We start from the raw sequence: 23,067 nt of genomic DNA on the forward strand, positions 1-23,067 counted from the left end.
ATGCTATGTAGATACACAAACATGCTGGTGAAACTATAACGAAAATCAACAGAATAAAACATTAAAGATGATAGTAGCTCGGATGAGGGAATGAAGGGAATAGAATGAAAAGAGGCATGGAGGGGATGTCAAAGGCAATTATAGTCTTTCTTTTAAAGAAGGAGTGACTACTCAGGTACTCACTATACTTTCTTTATATTTCATCCTCCTAAGATTCCTTAGTAATAAGATTGTTACTGTTTAGATCTAAAATGTCCCCCAAAAGACTCATGTTCAGAGGTGGGGCTTTTGGAGGGTGACTGGACCATGGGTGTGCTATAGCTGACTTGCTGTTAGGAGGTGGGCCCTGGAGTGTCACCTGGGAGGATGTCCCTAGCGCCTGCCTTCTGTCTCTGCTCTCTGGCTGCCATGACATGAGCACCGTTCCTCTGCCTAGGCCCTTCCACTATACTGTTTCTGTCTTAGAGTCAGCAACCATGAAATCAACCCACTGAAACTTTGAGCCAAAATAAATATTCCTCCTCTAACTTGGTGGGTATTGGGTATTTTATCCCAATAACAAGAAAGTGACCAAGACAAAGATTTAATCTAAAATCATTTTAAAAACATTCATTCTTGTCCTTCCCAAACCCTCCACTTCTGAGGCCCAACCCCTAAATCCAGAAAGCAAGTTCTGTCGGTTCTATCCGAAGTCCATTCCTTTCTCTTAACTCCTACCTGCATCTCCTTGATTGAACCCACCACCATTCACCATCTCGTAACCTCTCGGCAGATCTTCTTGCCTTTTTCTATTTGTCATGTAGCAACCAGTGAGATCTTTTTCAAATTGAAGGACCTTAAGTGACTGTGTATCATTTTCCAGTTTAAGACCTTCCAATGGCTTTCCAGTGCCCTTAGGAAAAGTACTACATATATTACCTAGCTAGACCTAGAAGGCCCTGGATGATCTCCTACCCACCTATCTAAACTTACTACATCCCATATTTCCTTGCTTACTCTATAGACATTCTGCCTCTAAGACAGAAACAGCATGGCGGAGGGGCCTAGACAGAGAGCAGAGACAGAAGGAAGGCGCCAGGGACATCCTCCCAGGTGACACCCCAGTGACCGGCCTCCAACCAAGGCCCACCACCTAACAGCAAGAAGATCTGAATTAAGAGCATAGTTATTAGAAATGAAGAAGCAAACAGAGATTCCAGTGATACTGAAGATAAGGACATCAATCGAGAAGACTTGGTGACAAATGGACATGAATAAGAGAGCAGGAAGAAGGCCGGAGAGTCACTGATGTGACCCATACTTGCGCTTTGTACATCTGCCTCATGTCTCCACTTCCTCTCACCACACCCTCAGAACACTCCAATCTGGCCTCTGATGAAATTGTTCCATGAGAGAACTATGAAGGTCACCAGTGATTCCAGATGACTAAATCCAATGGGTATTTTGTGGTCCTCACCTTGCTTGTCCTCTCAGCCTTCAACATGCTGTCCATTTGCTCCTTGGCTTCCTGACCCAGCAGTCTTAATTCTCCTTACTTCCCTCTGGTCACTTTTTCTCTGTCTCCTTCGATGACTTATCTTTCTCCCACCCTAGCCATTAAGCCCCTCGAGGTTCAGTCACAACCTATGCCATTCATCCTCTCTCCCCTTATACAATACTATTCAAAGGTCTTTAGCCACTTTGGGATGACAACCTATGCATTTCTTTCTCTAGCTCTAACCTCTCTTCTAAGCTCGAGACCCACACATCCAATGGCCAGCTTGATGATTCCCTTTTAGGAAGTTGAATACATTCCTTCAATTCAACATGTTCAAAATCGAAACTTCTTCCACCACCATTGAAGAATGCAAGCCAGAAAACCAGAGATTATCACTGACACAGCTCTCCTCTGAACGTTCACCTTTTAGCCCTATGTAAGTCCCGTCAATTCAACTCCTGAATCTCAGATTTTTCCACTCCATGTCTTCCCCAAGTCTAGTCCCAGATCCGACAACTAATTATTGAGGCCTTAACAGCCTTCAGTGGTGACCTTGCATTCACACATTCCAATTTCAACCTACTGTCTGCCCTGCAGCCACAATGATCTTTCCAAGAGGCATTCTGGCCACCTCACCCATTGCTGAAAATCCTCCAGTGGCTCTCCACTTCTTTTTAGGGGGGCACTCCAGGATCCCCATGGCCTACCTCTGCTGCTGCTCTATTCTCATCTTATTAAAGGTCATGTCACTCTCTGCTCTAGCTATACTGGCTCTTTTGGACCTTGGCAAACAATAAACTCCATTCTTCCCCGAGGCCTTCACATATGCTATTCCCTCTGCCTAAAACGTCCTTCTGTCCTCTCTTACTGTGCCATTCACCACTCCATAAACCTAGGTATCTGTCACTTCATCAGAAGACACCCCAACCCCCTAGGCAAAATCTCAGTACTCCCATGGCATCCCGTTCATTTCCTTCATTCCATTTCAATGCCACATCTGCTTCTGTGTCTAATTAATTTCTACCCTAACAATGTGACTGTAAACTCAGAAAGAGCAAGGGCAATGACTATTTTTTTCCTTACCACTGTAACCTCAGAGAATATCTGGTATATAATAAACCTCAATAAATATTTGTTGAACAGATGGACAAGAGAATGAGCATGCCAGAAAAAAGGGATGACCCAGAACCAAGGGAAGGTGGAATTTTTTAAAGAGAGTACTATAAAAAGGTCAAAAAAGACCCAGACAAAAAAGCCTTCAAAGAATTCAACTGATTCTAGAGATCTTCTACTCTAAGTAGATCATTAAGAGAACAAGCTACTAAACATTTTAAATGTTTTATCAATCTTAGCAGTACAGTTCAAATTGTGTACGACATTTTAGCTTAACAGTAATAAAAGTCTATTCATTCTGTTTCAAAAAACTGCAAATACTGATAAAAAAATTCTTTTTTTCTGATGAGTTAAAAGGACAGGTTCATTATAAACAACACTAAAATTATAGATTACCTTCATCAATGTACCATGTATTTTTTGATTTGGATTGTGGTTGTGAGTCAACAGAAGACCCATTTAAGGTATAAAATAATTCAGATCTATTTCTATTTCCAGGGTCTGAGGTAGATCCTATGAAACAAAAAAAAATTTTTCTTTTAAAAATAAAGTCAATATGTTGTGATAGTTTTTTAATAATACAAATTAATACACATACAATGTTAACCTCTGTTTGTACAACCAATACAGGTATATAAACACAATATATTTTATTACTGTCTTCAGATTTTAAAAAGTTGGTGTAACTTTAGTCATTGGAGAAAGCCTGTTTATTTTTTAAAACGCAAACTTCCCTAAGAAATCATGTTACATAGTATAGTTTGTTTCTAAATGTCAAGATTACCATTTCCCCACTGCTTCTGATGAATGTGACTGACAATTTAACCTATCGCAGCCATGCATGACATAATGATGTTTCAGTAAAGGACAGACACACATACGACAGTGGTTAGGTGTGTAGTAAGCTATACCAGCTGGGTCTGTGTACTTTCTGTGAAATTCGCACAAAGACAAAATCACCTCATGACGCATTTCACAGAATGTATGCTTGTTGGAAGTGACACCTGATTGTATTTTAAACCAGTTGCTGTCAGAAGAACATAATCTTCAAATGCTATATACAAATCAGAGCATAGATTAAGTTTAAATAGATTTAAAGTTTAAGCTGGGGATGTACCCCCGTGTCAGAGCTCTTGCTTACCACACACAAAGTTCTGGGTTCAATGCTCAACAGTGAAAAAATATGAATTAAAAAAATTTTAAATAAAAAGACTCAATATTTAAACATTTTGGAGTTGTTGGTCATCAACTCTATCACTTAATTTCATCCTGTCTGAAAAAATGTAGCACTATTACTTCTATATTAGATTTATCAAGTGAAAGAGTTACTATGGCTGTGTCTCAGACATTTCCAGGCATGGTGCCACCTCTGCATATGCTAAAAAGACATGCCATAGCAAAGGGCAATGAGGCTTCAGAACCCACACAGAAGCCAAGTTTTCCCCTTCAATTTCAAGCAGATAGCTCTACATTTTGTAACTTTATCTCAGACCTGCTATAACATAATCAATACTCCATGTTAGCTTTGCACAAGTAGTTCCACCTATTCAGGAGGCTGAGGCAAGGATGATTGCTTGAGACCATGAGGTCAAGGACAGCCTGGACAACATAATAAATCCAGTATCAAAAAAAAAGGAAGGAAAGAAGGGAAGGGAGAAAAGGGGAGGAGAAGGAGGGGGAGGATAGGGGAGGGGCAGAGGGAGGAGGAGAAGGAGGAAAAATGGAAGAAAGAAGGAAGAAGAGGAGAAGAAAAGGAAAGAAAGTAAAAAAGAAGGGAGGGAGGCAGGGAGTCAAGGAAAAAAGAAACATAAGCCCCTTCTTCTATTTTTTTATTTTAAGAAAGATCTCACTAAGTTGCTAAGTTGCCCAGGCTGAGATCAAACTTGTGATCCTCCTGCACCAGCTTCCCAGAGAGCTGCTTTTTAAATGAGCTGTTGGGTTTGTTTAACTATCACTCTATAAATCTATGAAGTATGGAAAAGCCAACAGAAAAAGAGGTATAAATTCAACATGTATCATGAGGAAGTTCTGGAGAAAAGAAAAAAATTTTGCTTAGCATTTTGTTATTTAATTTGTGCCACACCTACTCAGCAAAATCCATATTATCTCCAGTGTACTTTACTCTATATAACTCTATCCATGTATGATTATATAATTGCAACACTATGCTGTGTGTATACACACACACACACACACACACACACACACACACACACACACACACACACACACACACACACAAATATCAAAAGTAGGGGTTTCCAAAACCAGCTGATCATGGTCCAGCAAAAGATACAAATATCACAGGAAACTTATCAGGTAAAAGGTGAGGGAACTGATGGCTTAAGCAACACCATCCACTTAAAATTTGAGTTTATCAAAAATGTTTGAAAGAAGAAAGTCTACATATATGTTACAGCATAATGGTTTATAACCTCTTTTAACACTGGGCAAATCACATATCATGTAAATTGCCAAGAATTGTATCTTGTTAATCCATACCTGTAGCCTTTGGTTTATTATGACTGGATGAACCTTTGTCCCCAACACCTCGTGACATAAAGGCAAGTTTGGGAGGCCTCCTTTCCTGTGTCACGCTATCTGAAATAGTAAACATGTATTTTAAAGATAAAAGCAAATTTTTATGGAACAGAAATAAGAAAACAATGACAATAACAAAAACAAAAAGCCTCTTTTCAACAAAAAGCACAATTTTCAACAATTTTCCAAATTATTTTAAAGACCATCAAGAGGAAAGCACTGCTGTATCTCCAAATACAATTTCTACAAGAAAATATACTTCCAAAATACAATTCAGCTAAATGCTTTAAAGTGTTGAAAACTCAATAATATGCAGTCAATTTTGTTTGTTTGTTGGGTTTTTTTGGTTTTGTTGTAGGGGGGGCTTTGTTTGGTTTTTGTTATACCGAGGACTGAACTCAGGGCCTTCATAGTGAGCTACATCTATAGCCAACTCACTAAATGGATAAGTTGCCATGGCTAGGCTCGAACTTGGAATCCTGTGCCTCAGCCTCCCAGAATGCTGTAATTACGGGCATGGGCCTCCCTGCCTGGCTATTTGATGTTTTAAAACACTAAGAAAACCTTATTCACAATTTTTGCAGCATTTCTCAAATCAGTATGCCCCAAATACCTCTATGTATTATGAAGTGTTCCATACCCAAAGATTTCTAGGAGACAATGAGATAAAGACAATTTCTTTACTGCATAAAACAAGAATCCTTAATATGCTAATGTACACTGTGAGTATCTCAGGAATGGGTATAATAAACTTATTAATGATACTTTTTTGGGCCACTCTACTTAGGATCTCAAATCCCCACCCCACCCCGTACAGGGGATTGAACTCGGCACCTTGCACTTGCAAGGCAGGCAGAGGAACCACTGAGCTAAATCCCCGGCCCTCAGATTAATATATTTCATGAGACACAGTTTGAGAAAACCCTGAGCAGCAATATGTTATCACAGTGAGGAATATGCTCATTAGGAATATGTGTTAGCCTTAAAAATATATATATGTTAAGAATACAGATATGGATGCAAATACACATATAAACATGAAAAACATGAAGATTACATATAAATTAATAATGTAGAAAGCAGAGACATACAACACTAATGTTTTGGGGGAAAACACCCTAAACTTCTCTTTGAAGTATAGATGTAATAAATTTGGCAAATTTGCTTTTAATACAAAGACCATTTAAAGCCTCCAGCCGAGTTACAATTATAAGGTATTCAAATACTGATCAAATAAATGTAGAAAAGTTAATATGAGAAGTTTTATCCTTAAAATGTAAAACGACATATCTGTGAAGTCCAACATGACATTTAGGAGTCATACCTGATAAAGCTGTATATCAGCAAAAACGATATCACCCACAGTGGATTTTTGAGGACAAAAAGAAAAAATAGGAAGATTTTTACATTTTAAATACAAGGAAAAGGCCATTGTTTTAAAAAAGGAAATCATACTGAATTAATTTTATGTAAACTACGCTTGGTAACGTTTTCCAGGGTTGGAAGAAGAGACGAATACATGTTAAACTACACATCTTAAACATCTCAGAATGTGAACAAATGGGATACTGGAATATTATCTTAATTCAAAAATTATACTGTTTAACCATGACTTTAAAAAGTGCTATAGTAAAAGAAATGTTATTTGCTAATACTATTATGATGCTACCATTCAAGTATCTATAAATGTCACCTATGACAGCTAAAGAGGACGGGAGAGGGGAAGGGGAAAGGAACATGAGAAAAAGAAAAAACATAACAAAAGTCTTTGTAAATAGGGAGGAGTGGAAGGGTTGGAAGGGAGGGAAGGGGAATGGGGAAAAAAATAAGAACCATGACATATCATGCAAAGGTACAAATTCCCAATGATGAATGTCATTATATTGTATACCTCAAATGTACCAACGAACTTAATGAATTAAAAAAAGAAAGAAAATTAATTCCCACTATTAATTGTAATTAACTGCATATAACTGAAAAGAGACATTTTCACCGTGGCATGACACGTGTACATTCCATAGTTAGCAGGCATTGCAGTCCTAGAGACCATCTGCCCTCTGTCAAGCTGTGAAGGCAGCCTCGAGTACCATTAAGTCAGATGATGAGCTGCTGGAGAGGGCTGCATGAATTGGGAATGTGAACTAGAGGACTCTGGGGTGGCAAACTACGGTAACCTTCTTCCAGAGACTTTGAGAAGGAGTCAAACATTAACTTTTTAATTATTTTTATTTTTATTTTTGTTAGTGGGGATCAAACTTGGGACCTTGCACTTGCAAGGCAAACATCAACTTTGAGGAACAGGACACTGCAACAGAATTCTAACCACATCTAGCTTGCCCTCCAGCAATTACTATATACCCAATATTTCTTACTACTTCTTCACAACTAAGTTCATGATCCAAAACCACAGGGATCATAAAACAAAGCCTTCTCACTCAAATAAATGTTAAGAGATTGCTAACTTATAGAAAACAAAGGAAAAACGTCAGCAGAAAATGTTGCAAGATTAAAATGAACCCAATTAAAGATATTAAAAGAGATAGCAGGATATAGCCAACAAACAACATGTACCAAAATGTACACAGCAATCCTCTCATGATAACCAGAAGCTGGAAACAATCCATTTTACAGAAGAATAGATAAAGAAATTGTGGTGTACTCATATGGCAGAATACTACATAGCAATAAAAAGGAGTGAGCTATTGTTATACACGACAGCATGAACAGTGTGTTGGGCAAAAAAATAAATAAGACTTAAAATGTGCATAATATAAACTCAGCAGACCTGCATTCAAAACAATAACATTAGCAGCTTATCTATTACTCCTATTTATTTCATCAAAAAAGGAAAATCCCTTGGAGAATCTTGGGCAGAAAATTCTAACAGTAAACTAGTGAACAAGTTTTTTCAAACCAAAAGAAATGTCTGTGATTTTGAATGACTCATTAAATTGAGAAAAACTGCTTAATTGATAGGTTTAACATCATCAGCCACAGCATAATTCAGACCCAAATGACAATTTACCACCACAGAAAAATCTTGTGAGGAAAATATAAATTCACTTGACTATAATGAGGTATTATAAAATCTTATATCAAGCATACTATACACAGCAATTATCCAAAAATCTCCCCACTGTTGGGTTACTGACAAGAATAAATACTTCCCTTATATTTTGGATAAGTGTTATGTTAAAAATACAAGACCTTGAAGATAACACCAGAGTTGAATGCTGACATCTGGTGATTCAAAATATCCTTGTCGGGGCTCTGTCTCACAGGACCAGAAGTCCTTCTATATAAGAAATGAGGGTGTTTCAAAGTGACAAGTAATCTCTGTAGAAGGCACTTATCACCACCTATCAAAATATAAAATGTACACACCCTTTGGCCTACCAGTTCTATTCCTAAGAAGTTATCTTCTAGCCACTCTACTGGCATATGTGCAACTGACAAATATGCACATATAAAGTTATTCACAGAAGTACTATTTGTAAAAGAAAAAGATTAAAGACAGCCTAAATATTCATCAGGAGGGGATTGGTTTTTAAAAAAAGTTTATGGTACATTCATATAATAAAATACAATTCAGTAACTTGTGCAATTTATGTACTAATATAAAATGATCTAGGAATCTAGGAAACCAATTGTTAACTTAAAAAGGAAGGCATAACTTCCACTTTTAGGAATATGGAGTAGATAGAATTATCCCTATTCCTCCTGCCAAGTACAACTAAAAACTCTGGACATAATTTACAAATAAATATTAAAAACTTCAAAAGTTGAGGAGAAGTACAGAGACCAGCTATGGACTTCAGCTTCAAGCAACCACATGGCAGAGATTTCCCTTCTTGCCTCATACATATCCTAGTCTCAGAGCTGCAGAAGTCAACCTAGAAATATCCATGGGCAGAGACAAATTGAAGCCTCAACAAGGTCGTTCCCTCTAACCAAACGACATCAATTCTCCTCAAAATTAGACTCAATGCAATTTCCACAAAATATCAAGATTTTGTGTAGATATAAATAATTCAATTATAAAATGTATATGGAAAAGCAAAATATCTAGAATAGCTAAAATACTTTTGTTTAGAAGAACTTGCTATTTAGCTATAGTAATTAAAATGATATGGTACTGACAGTAGGACAGAATGCACAGATCGATGGAACAGACTCAAGAACCAAGAAATAGGCCCTCACAAATACACCCAAATGATTTTGGATGAAGGTACAAAAGTAATCCAATGGAAGAAAGATAGATTTTTCAACAAATGGTGCTGGAACAACTAGATATTCATAAGTTAAAATTTTTTTAAAAACTTCTTATCTTAGAAAAATCAATTAAAAATGGATCAAGGATTAGATGAAAAATAGAAAACCATGATTAAATTGAAAAAAAAAAAGAGGATTGCAAAGAAATTCCCATACATTTCTGGTGATCACTTTGGAAACAATCTGGCAGCTCCACAAATGACTAAACATAGAATTATGGTAAGACTGAGCAAAATTCCACTCCTAGGGATATACCCAAGAGAACCAAAAACATATGCTATAGAAAAACCTTTACATGAAAGTTCACAGCAGCATTTTTTATTAAACAGCAAGAACTAGAAACAATCTAAATACCATCAGCTAATGAATGGATAAAATTCACTGGCATGTTATTTGGCTATAAAAAGGACTTGAGTATTGACCCATGATACAACAGAAATAAGCCTTGAAAAAGATATGCTTAACTAAAACAAGCCAGTCACAAGAGTCATTTATATGAAGTGTCCAGAATAGATAAATCCATAGGGACAGCAGATTAGTAGTCCTGAGGGATGGCTGCAAGGAGGAGGCAGGGGAAAGTGGGTACAGAGTTTCCACTCAGGATGACAAAAATAATTCCTGTGTGGAAATCCTGGAAATAAATAGCAGTAACGGATGCAAAACATTCAAATATACTTAACATTATTGAAGTGTGTTTTAATAGGATGAGTATATAGTTCTAGTTTTTTACTATTAATGGCACATGAATTATACTTTAACTTTTTAAAACTGAGGAGAAAATCTTCCAAATCTAGAGCTAGGCAAAAGCTCTTGGGCTTGACACTACAGACACAAATCTGTAAAAGGAAAATTTTATAAATTTGACTTTATAAAATCAAAATCGTTTGCCTTGTGAAAAACTCTGTTTAGATGATGAAAAGATCAGGAGAAAATATTTGTAAATAATGTATTTAACAAAGAACTACCATTGTATCCATAATATATAAAGAATTATCAAAACTCAACAATAAAAAACCAAACAATCTAATCAGAACCTAGGCAAAAGAGACAATTTACTAAAAAGGCACATTACAGTTGCCATAAAACACATGAAAATGCTCAACATCATGAGTTATCAGGGAAACTCAAAACTACAATGAGTTATCACCCTCCATCTCTCAGAACAGCTAAAATTAATAATGTTAACACCAAATGCTGGCAATGGGTGGAGAGACCGGCTTTCATTCATTGCCGATGATCATGTAAAATAGTACAGCCACTCTAGAAAAGTGTAACAGTTGCTTTTAAAACTAACCATGTAATCACTTCTCGGCCTTTTGGCTAAGATCAAGTGTGTAAAACTAACCATGTAAATATTATATGAACTTTTATGCCAGAGAAATGAAGATTTGTGTTCACTCAAAAAAACCTGTACACGAATGTTTATAAAAGTGTTGTTTATAATAGTCAAAATCTGGAATCAAAGTAGGTCTATTTCAATGATAAATCATTAAACAAACAGTGGAACATTTATAACATGGAGTATTATCGGTATCAAAAAAGAAGAAACCACTGATGCACAGAACAAAAATGAATCTCCAGGGACATAAGCTGAGTGGAATAAGTCGATTCCAGAAAATTACATTCTATATAACACTCCTGAAATGACAAAATTAGAGAAATGGAGAACAGAGCAGTAGTTGTCAAAGTTAAGGAGACAGCAGAAGTACGAGGGAAGGTATGTGGCAATAAAGGGGCAATGGCAATGATCCTTGTGGTGACTGGGATGTCATGTACCTGGACCATACTGTATCAATACCAACTGTGATGCTGTACTATCCTTTAACAAGATATTACTATCAGGATAAACTAGCTAATGGACAAATAACGTTTCACTGAAAGTGAATCTTAGTAAGTGTTTGTATATCATATATCTGATAAAGTTCTGTTATTTGGAATTTATAAATAAATCCCCAAAACTCAGTAATAAAAAAAAAACAGATCAAAAGATTTGCACCAAGGAAGATACACAGACGAAAAATAAGCAAATGCAAAGATGTTTGACTTCACTGGTCACTAGTAAAATGCAAATCCAAAAAAAAAAAATCACTGACAACAGTAGCACCCATTTCACACTCATAAATGTACTGAAAAGCAATGACAGCATTAAACCAAAGATCTGTACATGAATTTTCATAGCAGCATTACTCATAATGGCCAAAAACCAGAAACCCACCCAAATGTTCATCAACAAGTGAATGACTAAACAATCTGGAATACTTTTCAGAAATGAAGAGGTCAAGAGGAATGAATCAGAAAGCATGTAGGCTGAGTGAAATAATTCAAACCACCCCCCAAAAAAAGTACTCAAGTTACTCCACTTATACAAAATTTTGAAAAATGTAAATAAATGTATATAGACAGAAAGATGATCAATTGTTGCCTGAGTTGGGGTGGAGATGGCAGAGGCAGAGGGAGCAATCCCAAAGAACATACTTTGTGGGTAAGGATATGGTCACTATCTTGATGGTCTCATGGGTGCATGTGTATGTTTAAGCTTAGCAAGCTGCACACTTTAAATCTGTGCACCTCACTGTATGCCAATTATATCTCAAGAAAGCTGTTCAATATTTTTTAAGAAGGTGGTTTTTAAAGGGTAAAGACAAGCACATTTTGAATAAAAAAAGAAAAAACTGCTCAAGCATACAAAAGGAAATGAAATTGGGACCAATGTCAGTAGGAAAGTTCTCACTAGATAGCTTTTTAAAGTTCTGTGCAACTGGATGTACTGCATAGTCTAAAATTTAAAAATAAACAGCATTACACTCTACCCCCCCACAACTAGAAAAGAACTGAACTGGAAAAGCAGAAGCATGTAATTTATGGGTGTTACTAATTGATATGCATCATCACAACAACATCAAGAACCTGAACAAAATGTCCTGTTACATGTGTCAGCATTTCGAACAGCAATGAAAAGAGGAAAAATTTTATAGTAGGTCTAAGATTTCTGCATCTTCTAGTCTGAAGTAGCCAGAAGCCAAGAGTGACAAGGAATTGACTGGGAAGAATTCTTTCCTAATCTCATCAGCTGTTCAAATGCTCCTAAAAGGAAGCTTTCTTCAATGCTGGAAATATTAATTTTGTCCCACAAATGAAGGTAATTGGGCAAGAAAAAGAAATTAAGCAACTAAAGGAGACACTATGACTCTTTTTCCCCCTCAAGAAAAGAATGTTAATGATGACATGAAATAGAGATAAATATTCATTCAAATAAACTAAATTAATTTTTGTTTAAACAACTTTAATTTTTAAAGTCTGTTTGCAAGCTTTATTTTGTTGGCAAATAAGTGTAATTTATGCATTATGTTGTAAAAGCTGGTATCATTCTTAATTAGCTCCTATTCAGGGTTTATGAATGCCAAGCTTTAAAAGAAAGAAACAAAAAGCATTCTTCTCCTTTCTCAACACTGCTCTCAGCCAGAAATGATGTTGATGACAACTACTGATCTAGAAGACCACAGTGCCTGACAAATGACTCCCCAGAGTCATTTCACAAGTATTTATTATTTTAATTCTTACTGATATTTAAATAAAAATAATTGTGCATGTCTTTAACATAAATTAAAGAAAATTCTTTGTCAGGTTATATTCATTTCTATCACAAGAAAAACAGAAATGGCAGATATATTTTTTTTTTCTTTTTCTAAGTGCTACTGCAGAACCCAAAATAATTTACATTTCAAACCAAATGGAGAAGTGGGAAACATACTCAGAAAGAAATACAGCTGTAGAGTGGGGGAAAAAACACTTCTAATCTTTATTCTGCAACAAACCAAGAAAAAACAGAATCAGTTATACATAAGCCACCTTTATACTTCAGGTATTTCTTTCTTTCTTTAATAAGACTAACCATGATTTCTCCAGTCTCCCAACTTGCTCAATATAACAATGTAATAAATTATATGCACTTTTAAAATGTAAAATTCTAATAAATGCAACTAACGTATGTTAAGGGATAGTTAAACTCAATCTAAGATGCATAAGGTTTTGAGCTTCCAAAAATATCCTTTGAACACCCTCCCCACCAAAAAAAATAATAATAATTAAATAGGAATCCCATAAAGTTATTTGATTTGGTAAGTAAAGTGAAATTACAATTACTGTCTCACAAAACATCAGCCAGAATCAGTTACCCCTGCAAGAATACATATATCATGAAAGATAAAGTTCTTCAAGGAAATCCCTTAGGCAGTTAGCAAGATAACATTGCAAAATTAGCATAACTATCACAATGTGTTTGAAACAGGGTTTTCAACTTAGCTCCACTGACATTTTGTACCAGATAATTTGTTGTGTCCTGCTGTAGAGCTGTCCTGTAGGATGTTTAGAAACATATTTGGTCTCCACCCAGTAGGTACCAATAGTATCCACCACCTCAGTGTGACAAACAAAATACTGCCAAATGTTCCCTGGGGACAAAAATCACTCCAGGTTAAGAACCATAGGCTCCAATCTGAAAGGACTTTCTTGGAAGGTTTTGTTCTAATTCGGATGGAAGGAAGAAAGGGAGGAAAGGAAGGAGGGAGAGAAAAAATGAGGAAGGAGGGGATGTGAGGGAAGGGGGGGGAACAAAAACTTTAAACATTAAATGGTATGGGCTGGGGACTTACCTCAGTGGTAGAGCACTTGCCTACAAAGCCTGAGGTCCTTGGTTCAATCCACAGCGCCATGAGAAAAATAAAACTGTTACAAATAAAAGTAAAACTTAATGGTAAAAATAAAACCTAATCATAAATGTCACCATACCTTCTCAGGGAAATCTTTACTTGAATAAATGTCTCTATATGAAAAAATGTGTATGATTTAAAATATAACTGCTATGGTAGAGTGAGTTCCTACCAGACCATTTCTCCTATAGATGATGGACAGAAATTCTGACCAAAAAAAATAATACTACTACATTCAGGCAATATTGGAAAAAAAAAAAAAGAAATTGTGGCCTACTATCAAAAGGAAAAAAATCATAATAGCTATCGACCCATAGACAATAAAGGTTTAGGAATTAACAGATTTTTTTAAAAATAGCAATTATAACTACAGTATATTCACAGAAGTAAAGGAAAATCTATAATATATTACAGTAAAGAAAAAATACAGTAAAGAAGAAATCTCCATCAAAGAAATAAAAATTATTTAAACAAACAAAAGAAGCAGACAGAAAGTGTTTTTAAAAAGTGCTTAAAAAAACATCAAAATATAGTATCTGAAAAAATAATTCTTTTGATGACTGTGGTGGATTGAATAATGGTCACCTCGTACTGCCCAGCTGAACTGAATCAGCATGGTCTGGGAGTAGAGGATCCACCTGAGGACTGTTACCAATAGCCATAAAAAGAGAACTGCAAGGGCCAGGGATTTAGCCCAGTGGTGCCGCTGCCTGCCTCACAAGCGCAAGGTCCTGAGTTCGTTCCCTAGTACCAAAAAAGAAAAGAAAAGAAACTGGAGGGGAAGATCTGGGCCCGTTGATTTTCTATAAGAAACTTGCTGCAGATGGTTTTCCTGATGTGACCTAGGCTGTTCTCGTCGGAGGAGGAGCTCCGGATCTTGCTGTCGCTGGGAATAGCTGTTGTTTTCATCAGGGGGCTCTGATCTTCACCGTGAGCCTCACTTCCTGGCTCCAACGTGGATCACTCAGCTAGGCAAATCCTTCATCTCACTGGCATAGGTTTTCTGGCTCCCATCACTGGCCTTCGGGCCCTCCAGGTGCAGATCCTCAATATGGACAAGCACAAGACATTCCCGTGGCTCTAGGCCACTGGCTGGCCTCCTGGGGGAAATTGCCTTGGACACTAGTGGACTTGTATGGGAAAGCGCTGGGTTCCAGGTCCTCAGCTGGAACCTTTGGGCCTCTAGTGTGGGGTTAATCTCCCTTGCACTCCTCTGCATTTGACTTTTTTGATAATTATCATAAAATAATCCTATGAACTATGTGTCCAGTATTTAATGTGTTCCCTGGCCAAATCCTGCTGACTACAACGACACTATGAGGTTTGATATGGTTTCTGTGTGTTCCCCAAAAGTTCATGTGCTGCAAGTTTGGTACCAAGCATGGCAGTGCAAGGTGGCGGAGCCTTCTAAATGTGGGGCCTAGTGGAAAGCAATTAGGTCACTGGGAGCATGAGCTGGGAAAGTATTAATGCTGGTCTCAAGAGTGTTCTCACAGCAGCAAGCGGCTATAAAAGAGCAAGAGCAGCCCCTCCTCGTGCTCTGGCTTCCTGTCTCACTGGCAGTCTCTGCCTCTGACATCTCTCCCAATATGAGGCCCTCAAAAGAGGCCAAACCAACAAGGATACCCAATCTTGGATTTCTCCTTTGTAAAACTATAAGCAAAATAAACCTCTTTTCTTTATAACATACCCAGACCTTAGACAGATGTCACAGCATGATGAAGATAAAAGAAATAAAAGTCCACAAGGTTGAAGATACAATAGAAATCATCTTGAAAGAGCAGAGAGAAAAAACGTTAACAGAACCTCAAGGGCTGGAGGAACTTTAAAAATTCTAATGGATAGCCAATTAAAGTCACAAGGCAAAATGGCACAGAAAAAGCATTTGGCTAAATAATACCTAAAATTTCAAATTCAAAAAGTTTAGCAAGCTGGGCATGGTGGCACATGCCTATAATCCCTGAACTCAGGAGCCTGAGGCAAGAGGATTGCCATGAGTTTGAGGGTTCAAGGCCAAGATGGGCCACACAGCAAAACCCTGTCTCAAAAAAAAACTTTAGCAAAGCTCCAAGCAAGACAAATATGAAGAAAAACATCCTGGATGTATCATCATAAACTTCTCTAAATAGAATATAAAGAGAAAATCTCTAGCTCACCCAGACAGAAACAAGAAGTCAGAATAGTGGCTATGTAACACTAACAAGGAAATGGGGCAGTAAAAGCAAAAATACAGATTCTTTATAGGTGATACAAGTATTTTAAAGTTGAGCACATGACTTTTCATATCTGTAAATATACTAAAATAGTTGAAAATATAAACTTTAAGCAAAGCTTAAGTATGTGAAATGGTTCTCAATAATAGAAGAAAACACAGGAAAAATTTTTATAACTCAAAATCCAGAATAAAACACAACTGATGAATTTAACTGTGTAAAAAATTTAGAAATCTGCATGGCAAAAAAACATCTAAGGCAAAGTCAAAAGAAACTGTGCTAGAGGAATATACCAGATACAGAGGATGAATATTGTATGACTATACTCATAGGAGATACCCAGAATAGGCAAATTTATACACAGAAAGCAGAAGTTACCAGAGGCTAGAGGGAAGAAAGAATGGGAATTAAGAGGTACAAAGTTTCTATTGGAGAGGATAAAAACAGTCTGGAAATCGATAGCATTGATGGTTGCTCAACATAGTAAATGTACTTTATACTACTGAATTGTATACTTAAAAATGGGTTAAAATGGTAAATCTTGTTACATAATAAAAATAAATGAGATTTACCAGGTAGATATGTTTTTTTAAAAGACAAATGGCAAATAGGGTGAAGGAAGGGAATATTTACACCTTGTATCATAAAAGAGTTTACCACAACAATGTATAAAGAAGAAACTACTGATAAAAAAGTAATATCCAATTTAAATAATGAAAACAGATATGAACAGTTAATGCAAGGAGAATTACAAATTGCCCTTAATCATATGAAAAGATGTTCAACCATGTCACTTAAAACTATACTAGAATATATTTTTCACCTTTCAGATTGGGAAAAATTTTAATAATATACTCTCACAGTAAACCTATTAAGAAAAAGTTATCCTCGAATTCTGCCGGTATAAATAATTGCTATACATAACTGGAAGCAATTGACAGTATCCATGACTCTACAGATGCATGTACCCTTTCATCATAAACAACCTCACGTCTAGGAAGTTATATGCTAGCACACGTGGGAAATACATTGTTATGTATAAAGCCAAAGTAGCACTGTGGCGTAGAGTAGTATAAGATTTGAAACAATATAAATATCTAACAAAAGGGAAGTTGGTTAAATAAATTATAGAATTGTTTTCCATACAATGGAAAAGTATACCCTGTAAAGAATAAGATGCTATATGTCTGAAATTTTCTAATAAAACATTTTATGAAAATTTTAAAAATAGAGTAATCATAAATCAATAAGCAGCAGAAAAATAAGCAGAACACACAAACGGATACAGTATTTAATAAAAGACACAAATGTTCCATAAACATATGAAAAGCAGGCTGAGAATTTATTGAGAAAAGCAGTTCAACCCAACTTGTAATCAGGGAACTACAAATTAAAACCACTTTAAGATACCATTTCTCAGCCATCAGACTGGGAAAACTTTTTATTAGTACCAAATATTAAGAAGATATGGAAGTAACTCAAAGCCCAAACACTAGAATGGGTTACTAAATTGTGAGGTATTCACACAATGAAGTTGACTATGAAACAGGAAAAGCAGTTCAACCCAACTTGTAATCAGGGAACTACAAATTAAAACCACTTTAAGATACCATTTCTCAGCCATCAGACTGGGAAAACTTTTTATTAGTACCAAATATTAAGAAGATATGGAAGTAACTCAAAGCCCAAACACTAGAATGGGTTACTAAATTGTGAGGTATTCACACAATGAAGTTGACTATGAAACAGTGACACCAAATGAACTATCAACCCCTTTATCCACAGAAAAGAATCTCAATATACATTTTAAGTAAATGATACAAATAATTAAAGGATAATCATTATGTTTCTATTTATATTAAGTTCAAAAACAAGCTAAACTAAACAATATTTTAGGCATAGCGATATGGTAAAACTATAAAAAAATCAGGGAAACTGCTAATAAAAGCAATCAAAATAGTGCTTAGTCCTGGGGGGGGTATTGCAATCGTGAAGGCAAGGTGCATCTATAGTTTCTAATATACCTATAATGTTCTATTTCTTAACCTGGATGGCACTTACACTAGTGTTCATTATTACTCTTATATTTTTTATACCCTTTTGTAAATATAATCCACATTTTAAAATTTCTTAAAGTTTCTGCACTATTACACATTTTAAGAATTTTAAACATATGCTTAAAATATTAATGTAAACATTCAAATAAAATTGTTTAATAAGGCATCTTAGCCTTAGTATATCCACAACCAAAACCATGACTTTCTGCACCACCCTCCCACCCGACACACACATTCGTGCTCTTCTAGCTCTCTCCCACATCAATAAACCACCCCACAGCCTTCCAGCTGCTCAGTTCAAACCTTGGAGTCAACATGGATTCCTCAAGACCCAAACCCAAACTATCTGCCAGTAATTGTCAGTTTTTTTGGGATTTTTTGGGGGGGTAGTTTTTTGGGGTGGATTTTGTTTTGTTTTTTCAGTTTTTTGAGACAGTCGCACTACATAGTTCAGGCTGGCCTTAAACTCACAGCAATTCTCCTAGCTCAGCCTTCCAAATGCTGGGATTACAAGTGTGCACCACCCTGTCTAAGAGCTCCTTACATTATATCTGAAACCCACCCACTCTCACCCACCTCATCAGACCACCCTAGTCCTGTTTTGCTTTGTACTATATCCCCAACATCTAAAAGAAGCCTTAGTAGGGACTTAACAATACCTCAATCAACAACCTTTCAGAGTACTGCTTTTTTTGGAGGGGGATGGTTTGAGATAAGGTGTCACTATTAGTCCAGGCTGGCCTTGAACTCACTATGAAACACAGGTTGGCCTCAAATTCACAACAATCCTCCAGTCTCAGTCTCCCAAGTGCTGGGATTACAGGTATGGGCCACCATGCTCAGTTTATAGTACTGCTTTTTAAATAATAAGTATTCATTATAATATTGAAAACAATTTTAATTCATAATATCACTAAGATGTGTTATCCCCATAAACAAGCATAAAAAAGTAAATTAAATATCACTAAACAAAGTATGAAGCACACACATGCTTTTCCCTGAATATAAATCATTTGTTTCCAAAGGTAAACAAAGAAATTGTTAGCAATTCAATTTGTAAGATTAAAAATGGATTTTAAAGAAATTAAGAAAAGCATAGGATATCAGATTTTTCTAAAGCAAAACTGAAATAAAGCTATCATTTGAATCTCATGTCTCCTACTAAATTAATGTATTATTTCTGCAAAGCTAAAAGCTAAGGAGAAAGCTATAAAATATAAATGTATGACTTGCCTCACCCACAGGGAAACAGGAAGGGCACACAGTGTGGACTAGAAGGAACCTGAAGGTTCACCTAATATTAGCCCTTTCATTTTTACCAAACAAGGAACTGAGGATCAGAAATGACCCGCAGAAAACTGAAAAGTGTTCTGTGTCAAAATGAACAACAACTGAAAAACACTAAAAGGAAAAATAAACAATTTAGCTGGCCTGTTGTTTTGATCCTTGCTACAGTAAAAATTCAGCTTTTATAGAATTAGAGACAAAACACATCTCCATGGAAACAGGATGTGAGACCAAGAAATATGGTTTTCTATGCAGGTCCTCACACAGCAAGAATACACAGAGGTTGGGGGTGGGAGTGGCAGGTACTGAACAGAGCACAGCTTTATAATCAGGTCTGGATTTGAATTCTGACTCTACCACTTACTCTGACCCTAGGTATTCTTAGTCCTACTGGAACCCCAGTTGTTTGTTTGTTTGTTGTTGTTTTGAATCACAAATTGGGGATTATTAATATCTACTTTATAAAATTATCAAGAGTGCTGGAGATTTAGCTCAGTGGTTGTGCTGCTTGCCTTGGAAGATTAAGGACCCGAGTTCTATCCCCAGTATCCAAAAAATAAATAAATAAATAAGATTATCAAGAGTGTAAAAAAGTACAAGGCATCTAATTCAATTCCTGGCTACAGTCTACCTGCAGGCTTTGGACATTTTAATCTACTTTATAAAATTATCAAGAGTGCTGGAGATTTAGCTCAGTGGTTGTGCTGCTTGCCTTGGAAGATTAAGGACCCGAGTTCTATCCCCAGTATCCAAAAAATAAATAAATAAATAAGATTATCAAGAGTGTAAAAAAGTACAAGGCATCTAATTCAATTCCTGGCTACAGTCTACCTGCAGGCTTTGGACATTTTATTCCTGAGGACAGAATGTGCAGTAAGTATCAGCTTCTCTGCCTCTGTGACCTTTACTATACACGCCTATCACTGAGATTTCTACAAACAGCATGGGATGGCATTGTTGATGTTACTCTCTCTAGGAACCTGTCAATTACCTAACAGTAGCCATTAGATGTTTTGTATTTGAAACAAAAGATACTTAGGATTTTTTTTTAAGATGGAAAGTTGAACAATCTGACTACAATTAGGATTTTCATCAAGAATCCCCTCTACAGAAGATTAAATTAGATAAAATGACCATTTGCTGCTTAAAGCCTTCTGGTTTAAACCCAAGGGCCTTTTTTTTTTTTTAACCCAAGGTCTTATTCCAACAGTTAGCAGTTTATTATAGTTTCTGAAACTTCTAATTATCAGAAAGGGGTCTTCCTTAGAATAGCTAAGTGATGAAAAAGTGAAAGATAATGTATAAATGTCACCCTTCACTTGCATCTGGAAATAAAAATCTTTAAGGTTTTCATTTGGGGCTCAGAAAGGACATTTTATTTAATAGCAATTCCTTCATATAAAAGTCAAATTCAAAGCTTGCATTTTGAAGCACATATTTATGGTTTTGTAATAAAATACATGTTAGAAACTCTGCCTTACAAATATATAAAACATAAAGAAACATACCTGGGATGATATCATTGATGTGCAAGAGAATTGTACTTTCAACACTTGCAAAACTACAAAGCTGTACTCCATCAAATTTTCCATCCCAGTTGCCAATAGGGTTATCCTAGAAATCATATAATAAGATAAACTTTGAAATTATACTCAATAAGATGTAATATAAAAATATGTATTTTCCATAAAAGTACACTCTAAAATATTTTATAATGATGAACTTTAACTATTTTGCCTAAGAGAGATTAGACATTAGAAATAAATGCCATAGTAATTAGGCTTTTTTGTCTGTTTTTAGAAATATATGAACTAAGAATAATCAAGTTATTGTAAACCCATAGCTAAACAAGGAATCAGCAGTGTCTTTCATATTTTACTGGACAATAAATATTAGTCTATGAAATAACACCTGTCTGAGGCTTTAAAAGACACTGTTTTTGGGCCAGGGATTTGGCTCAGTGGTTCCTCTGCCTGCCTTGCAAGCACAAGGTCCAGAGTTTGATCCCCAGTAACAAAAATAAATAAATAAAGACATTGTTTTCATAGGAAGGCTTATTACTAATATACCATTTTACCCAGAAATTGTCCCCAAAAGATATCCACACCTTTATATTCACTGAACATTTAAACCATTATGTGACTTTCTCTATATTCAAAAGCCATTTTAAATTGTTGTTTAAATTTTATGGGTATGTAAAAATTTCTTCCAAAATAGGTTTTGCTATTTAACTCATTGATATTTCAATGTAGCACTGACTAGCACAGTGCTGTTCATCAAGATATATTAATACATGGCCCAGGAAGACAACTTCCCTGAGTACCAGTATATAGAAACGTCCCTGAAAATCAAAACATACGAAGAAAGTTACATCTGCCAGAACCTTCCTCCTGAGGAGCACACTAGAAGTGCCTGGAACCAGTGCTTGCACGAGCCTACTGGGGGAATGGACCAAGAGAGAGGTAGGAGCTGGCAGAAGCAGCCCACCCTGGGAAACAAGACGGTGTCAAGGCTGAACTCTAATGAGGTCAGCCCTCACTGTCTTTAGCCAAATTTGGGGCCAAACCAAAAGACTGGAAATGAGGGAAAAGTAGCCCCAATAATCAGTGGATCTCCTTCTCCAACACTCCCTCCACTTGGCCCATAATTTCTCCTCTAAAAGACTTAAGTAAAACTTACAGAAAATCAGTTTTAAAAGAATATTAAATATTATTGTTAGCTATCCTATTTTATTCTGGTCCTATTTTACTCTGGTTTTTACTTCATATAGTAAGGCTTTGGTAAATGTTGCTTTAGTACAACTAATGAGTATCAAATAAAATTTCCAGGCACAAAATAAGAGAAACTTGTGTCAGAACATCCTCACCCTATCAGGCTATTCAAATTATATCTGAATAGATAAAAGTGATTACTAAAAACATTGCCATCATGAGCACAAAACGCTATTACTCATATCCTTTCCTAATTCATCCTAGTATTTAATAATTCTGTATGAATCTCTTTCTTTATAGACCTAACAAATTTTTGCTATATCTTCAATCTATGACAAAAATGTTCTCAGCCTTTTTCTTCTTGTTCTTTTGATACCACAGGTACAATTTAATGTGTCATGCTGAAATGTATCCATTATTAAATACGATTATAAGGTAATACTAAAAATGAGTGGCTTAAACAAAAGGACAAATTCCACTTCTATGAGATACCTAGAACAAGCAAATTCCTAGAGAGTGGTTAACACTGTGGGGACAGTAGGCAGAATTTATTTAATAAGCACAGAATTTCAGTTTAGAAAGATAAAAATGTTTTAGATACAGATAATGGTGATGGTGTAATGAGAATACACAATGCCACTGAACTGCACATTTTAAAAAATGTAAATGCTGTTATATGTGTGTGTG

General features: G+C 36.0%; 1 protein-coding gene across 3 annotated transcripts in view; it reads right to left on the reverse strand.

Moving 5' to 3' along the window:
- Cyld (CYLD lysine 63 deubiquitinase) overlaps nt 1-23,067 on the reverse strand; it is a 60,803-nt gene that overhangs the window by 27,866 nt on the left and 9,870 nt on the right. For 2 of the 3 annotated variants that reach the window (XM_010629257.3, XM_010629248.2), the window contains exons 4-7: nt 21,178-21,283; nt 6,456-6,464; nt 5,093-5,191; nt 2,987-3,103 (exon numbers count right to left, since the gene is read on the reverse strand). In XM_010629257.3, coding sequence (XP_010627559.1) covers nt 2,987-3,103; nt 5,093-5,191; nt 6,456-6,464; nt 21,178-21,283 — 331 coding nt within the window. The remainder of the gene's footprint in view (nt 1-2,986; nt 3,104-5,092; nt 5,192-6,455; nt 6,465-21,177; nt 21,284-23,067) is intronic. The other variant, XM_033757755.1, reaches the window with a different exon arrangement.

This window comes from Fukomys damarensis, unplaced genomic scaffold (genome assembly GCF_012274545.1).
Source record: "Fukomys damarensis isolate Sample0158 unplaced genomic scaffold, DMR_v1.0_HiC HiC_scaffold_32, whole genome shotgun sequence".
NCBI classification, from domain to species: domain Eukaryota; kingdom Metazoa; phylum Chordata; class Mammalia; order Rodentia; family Bathyergidae; genus Fukomys; species Fukomys damarensis.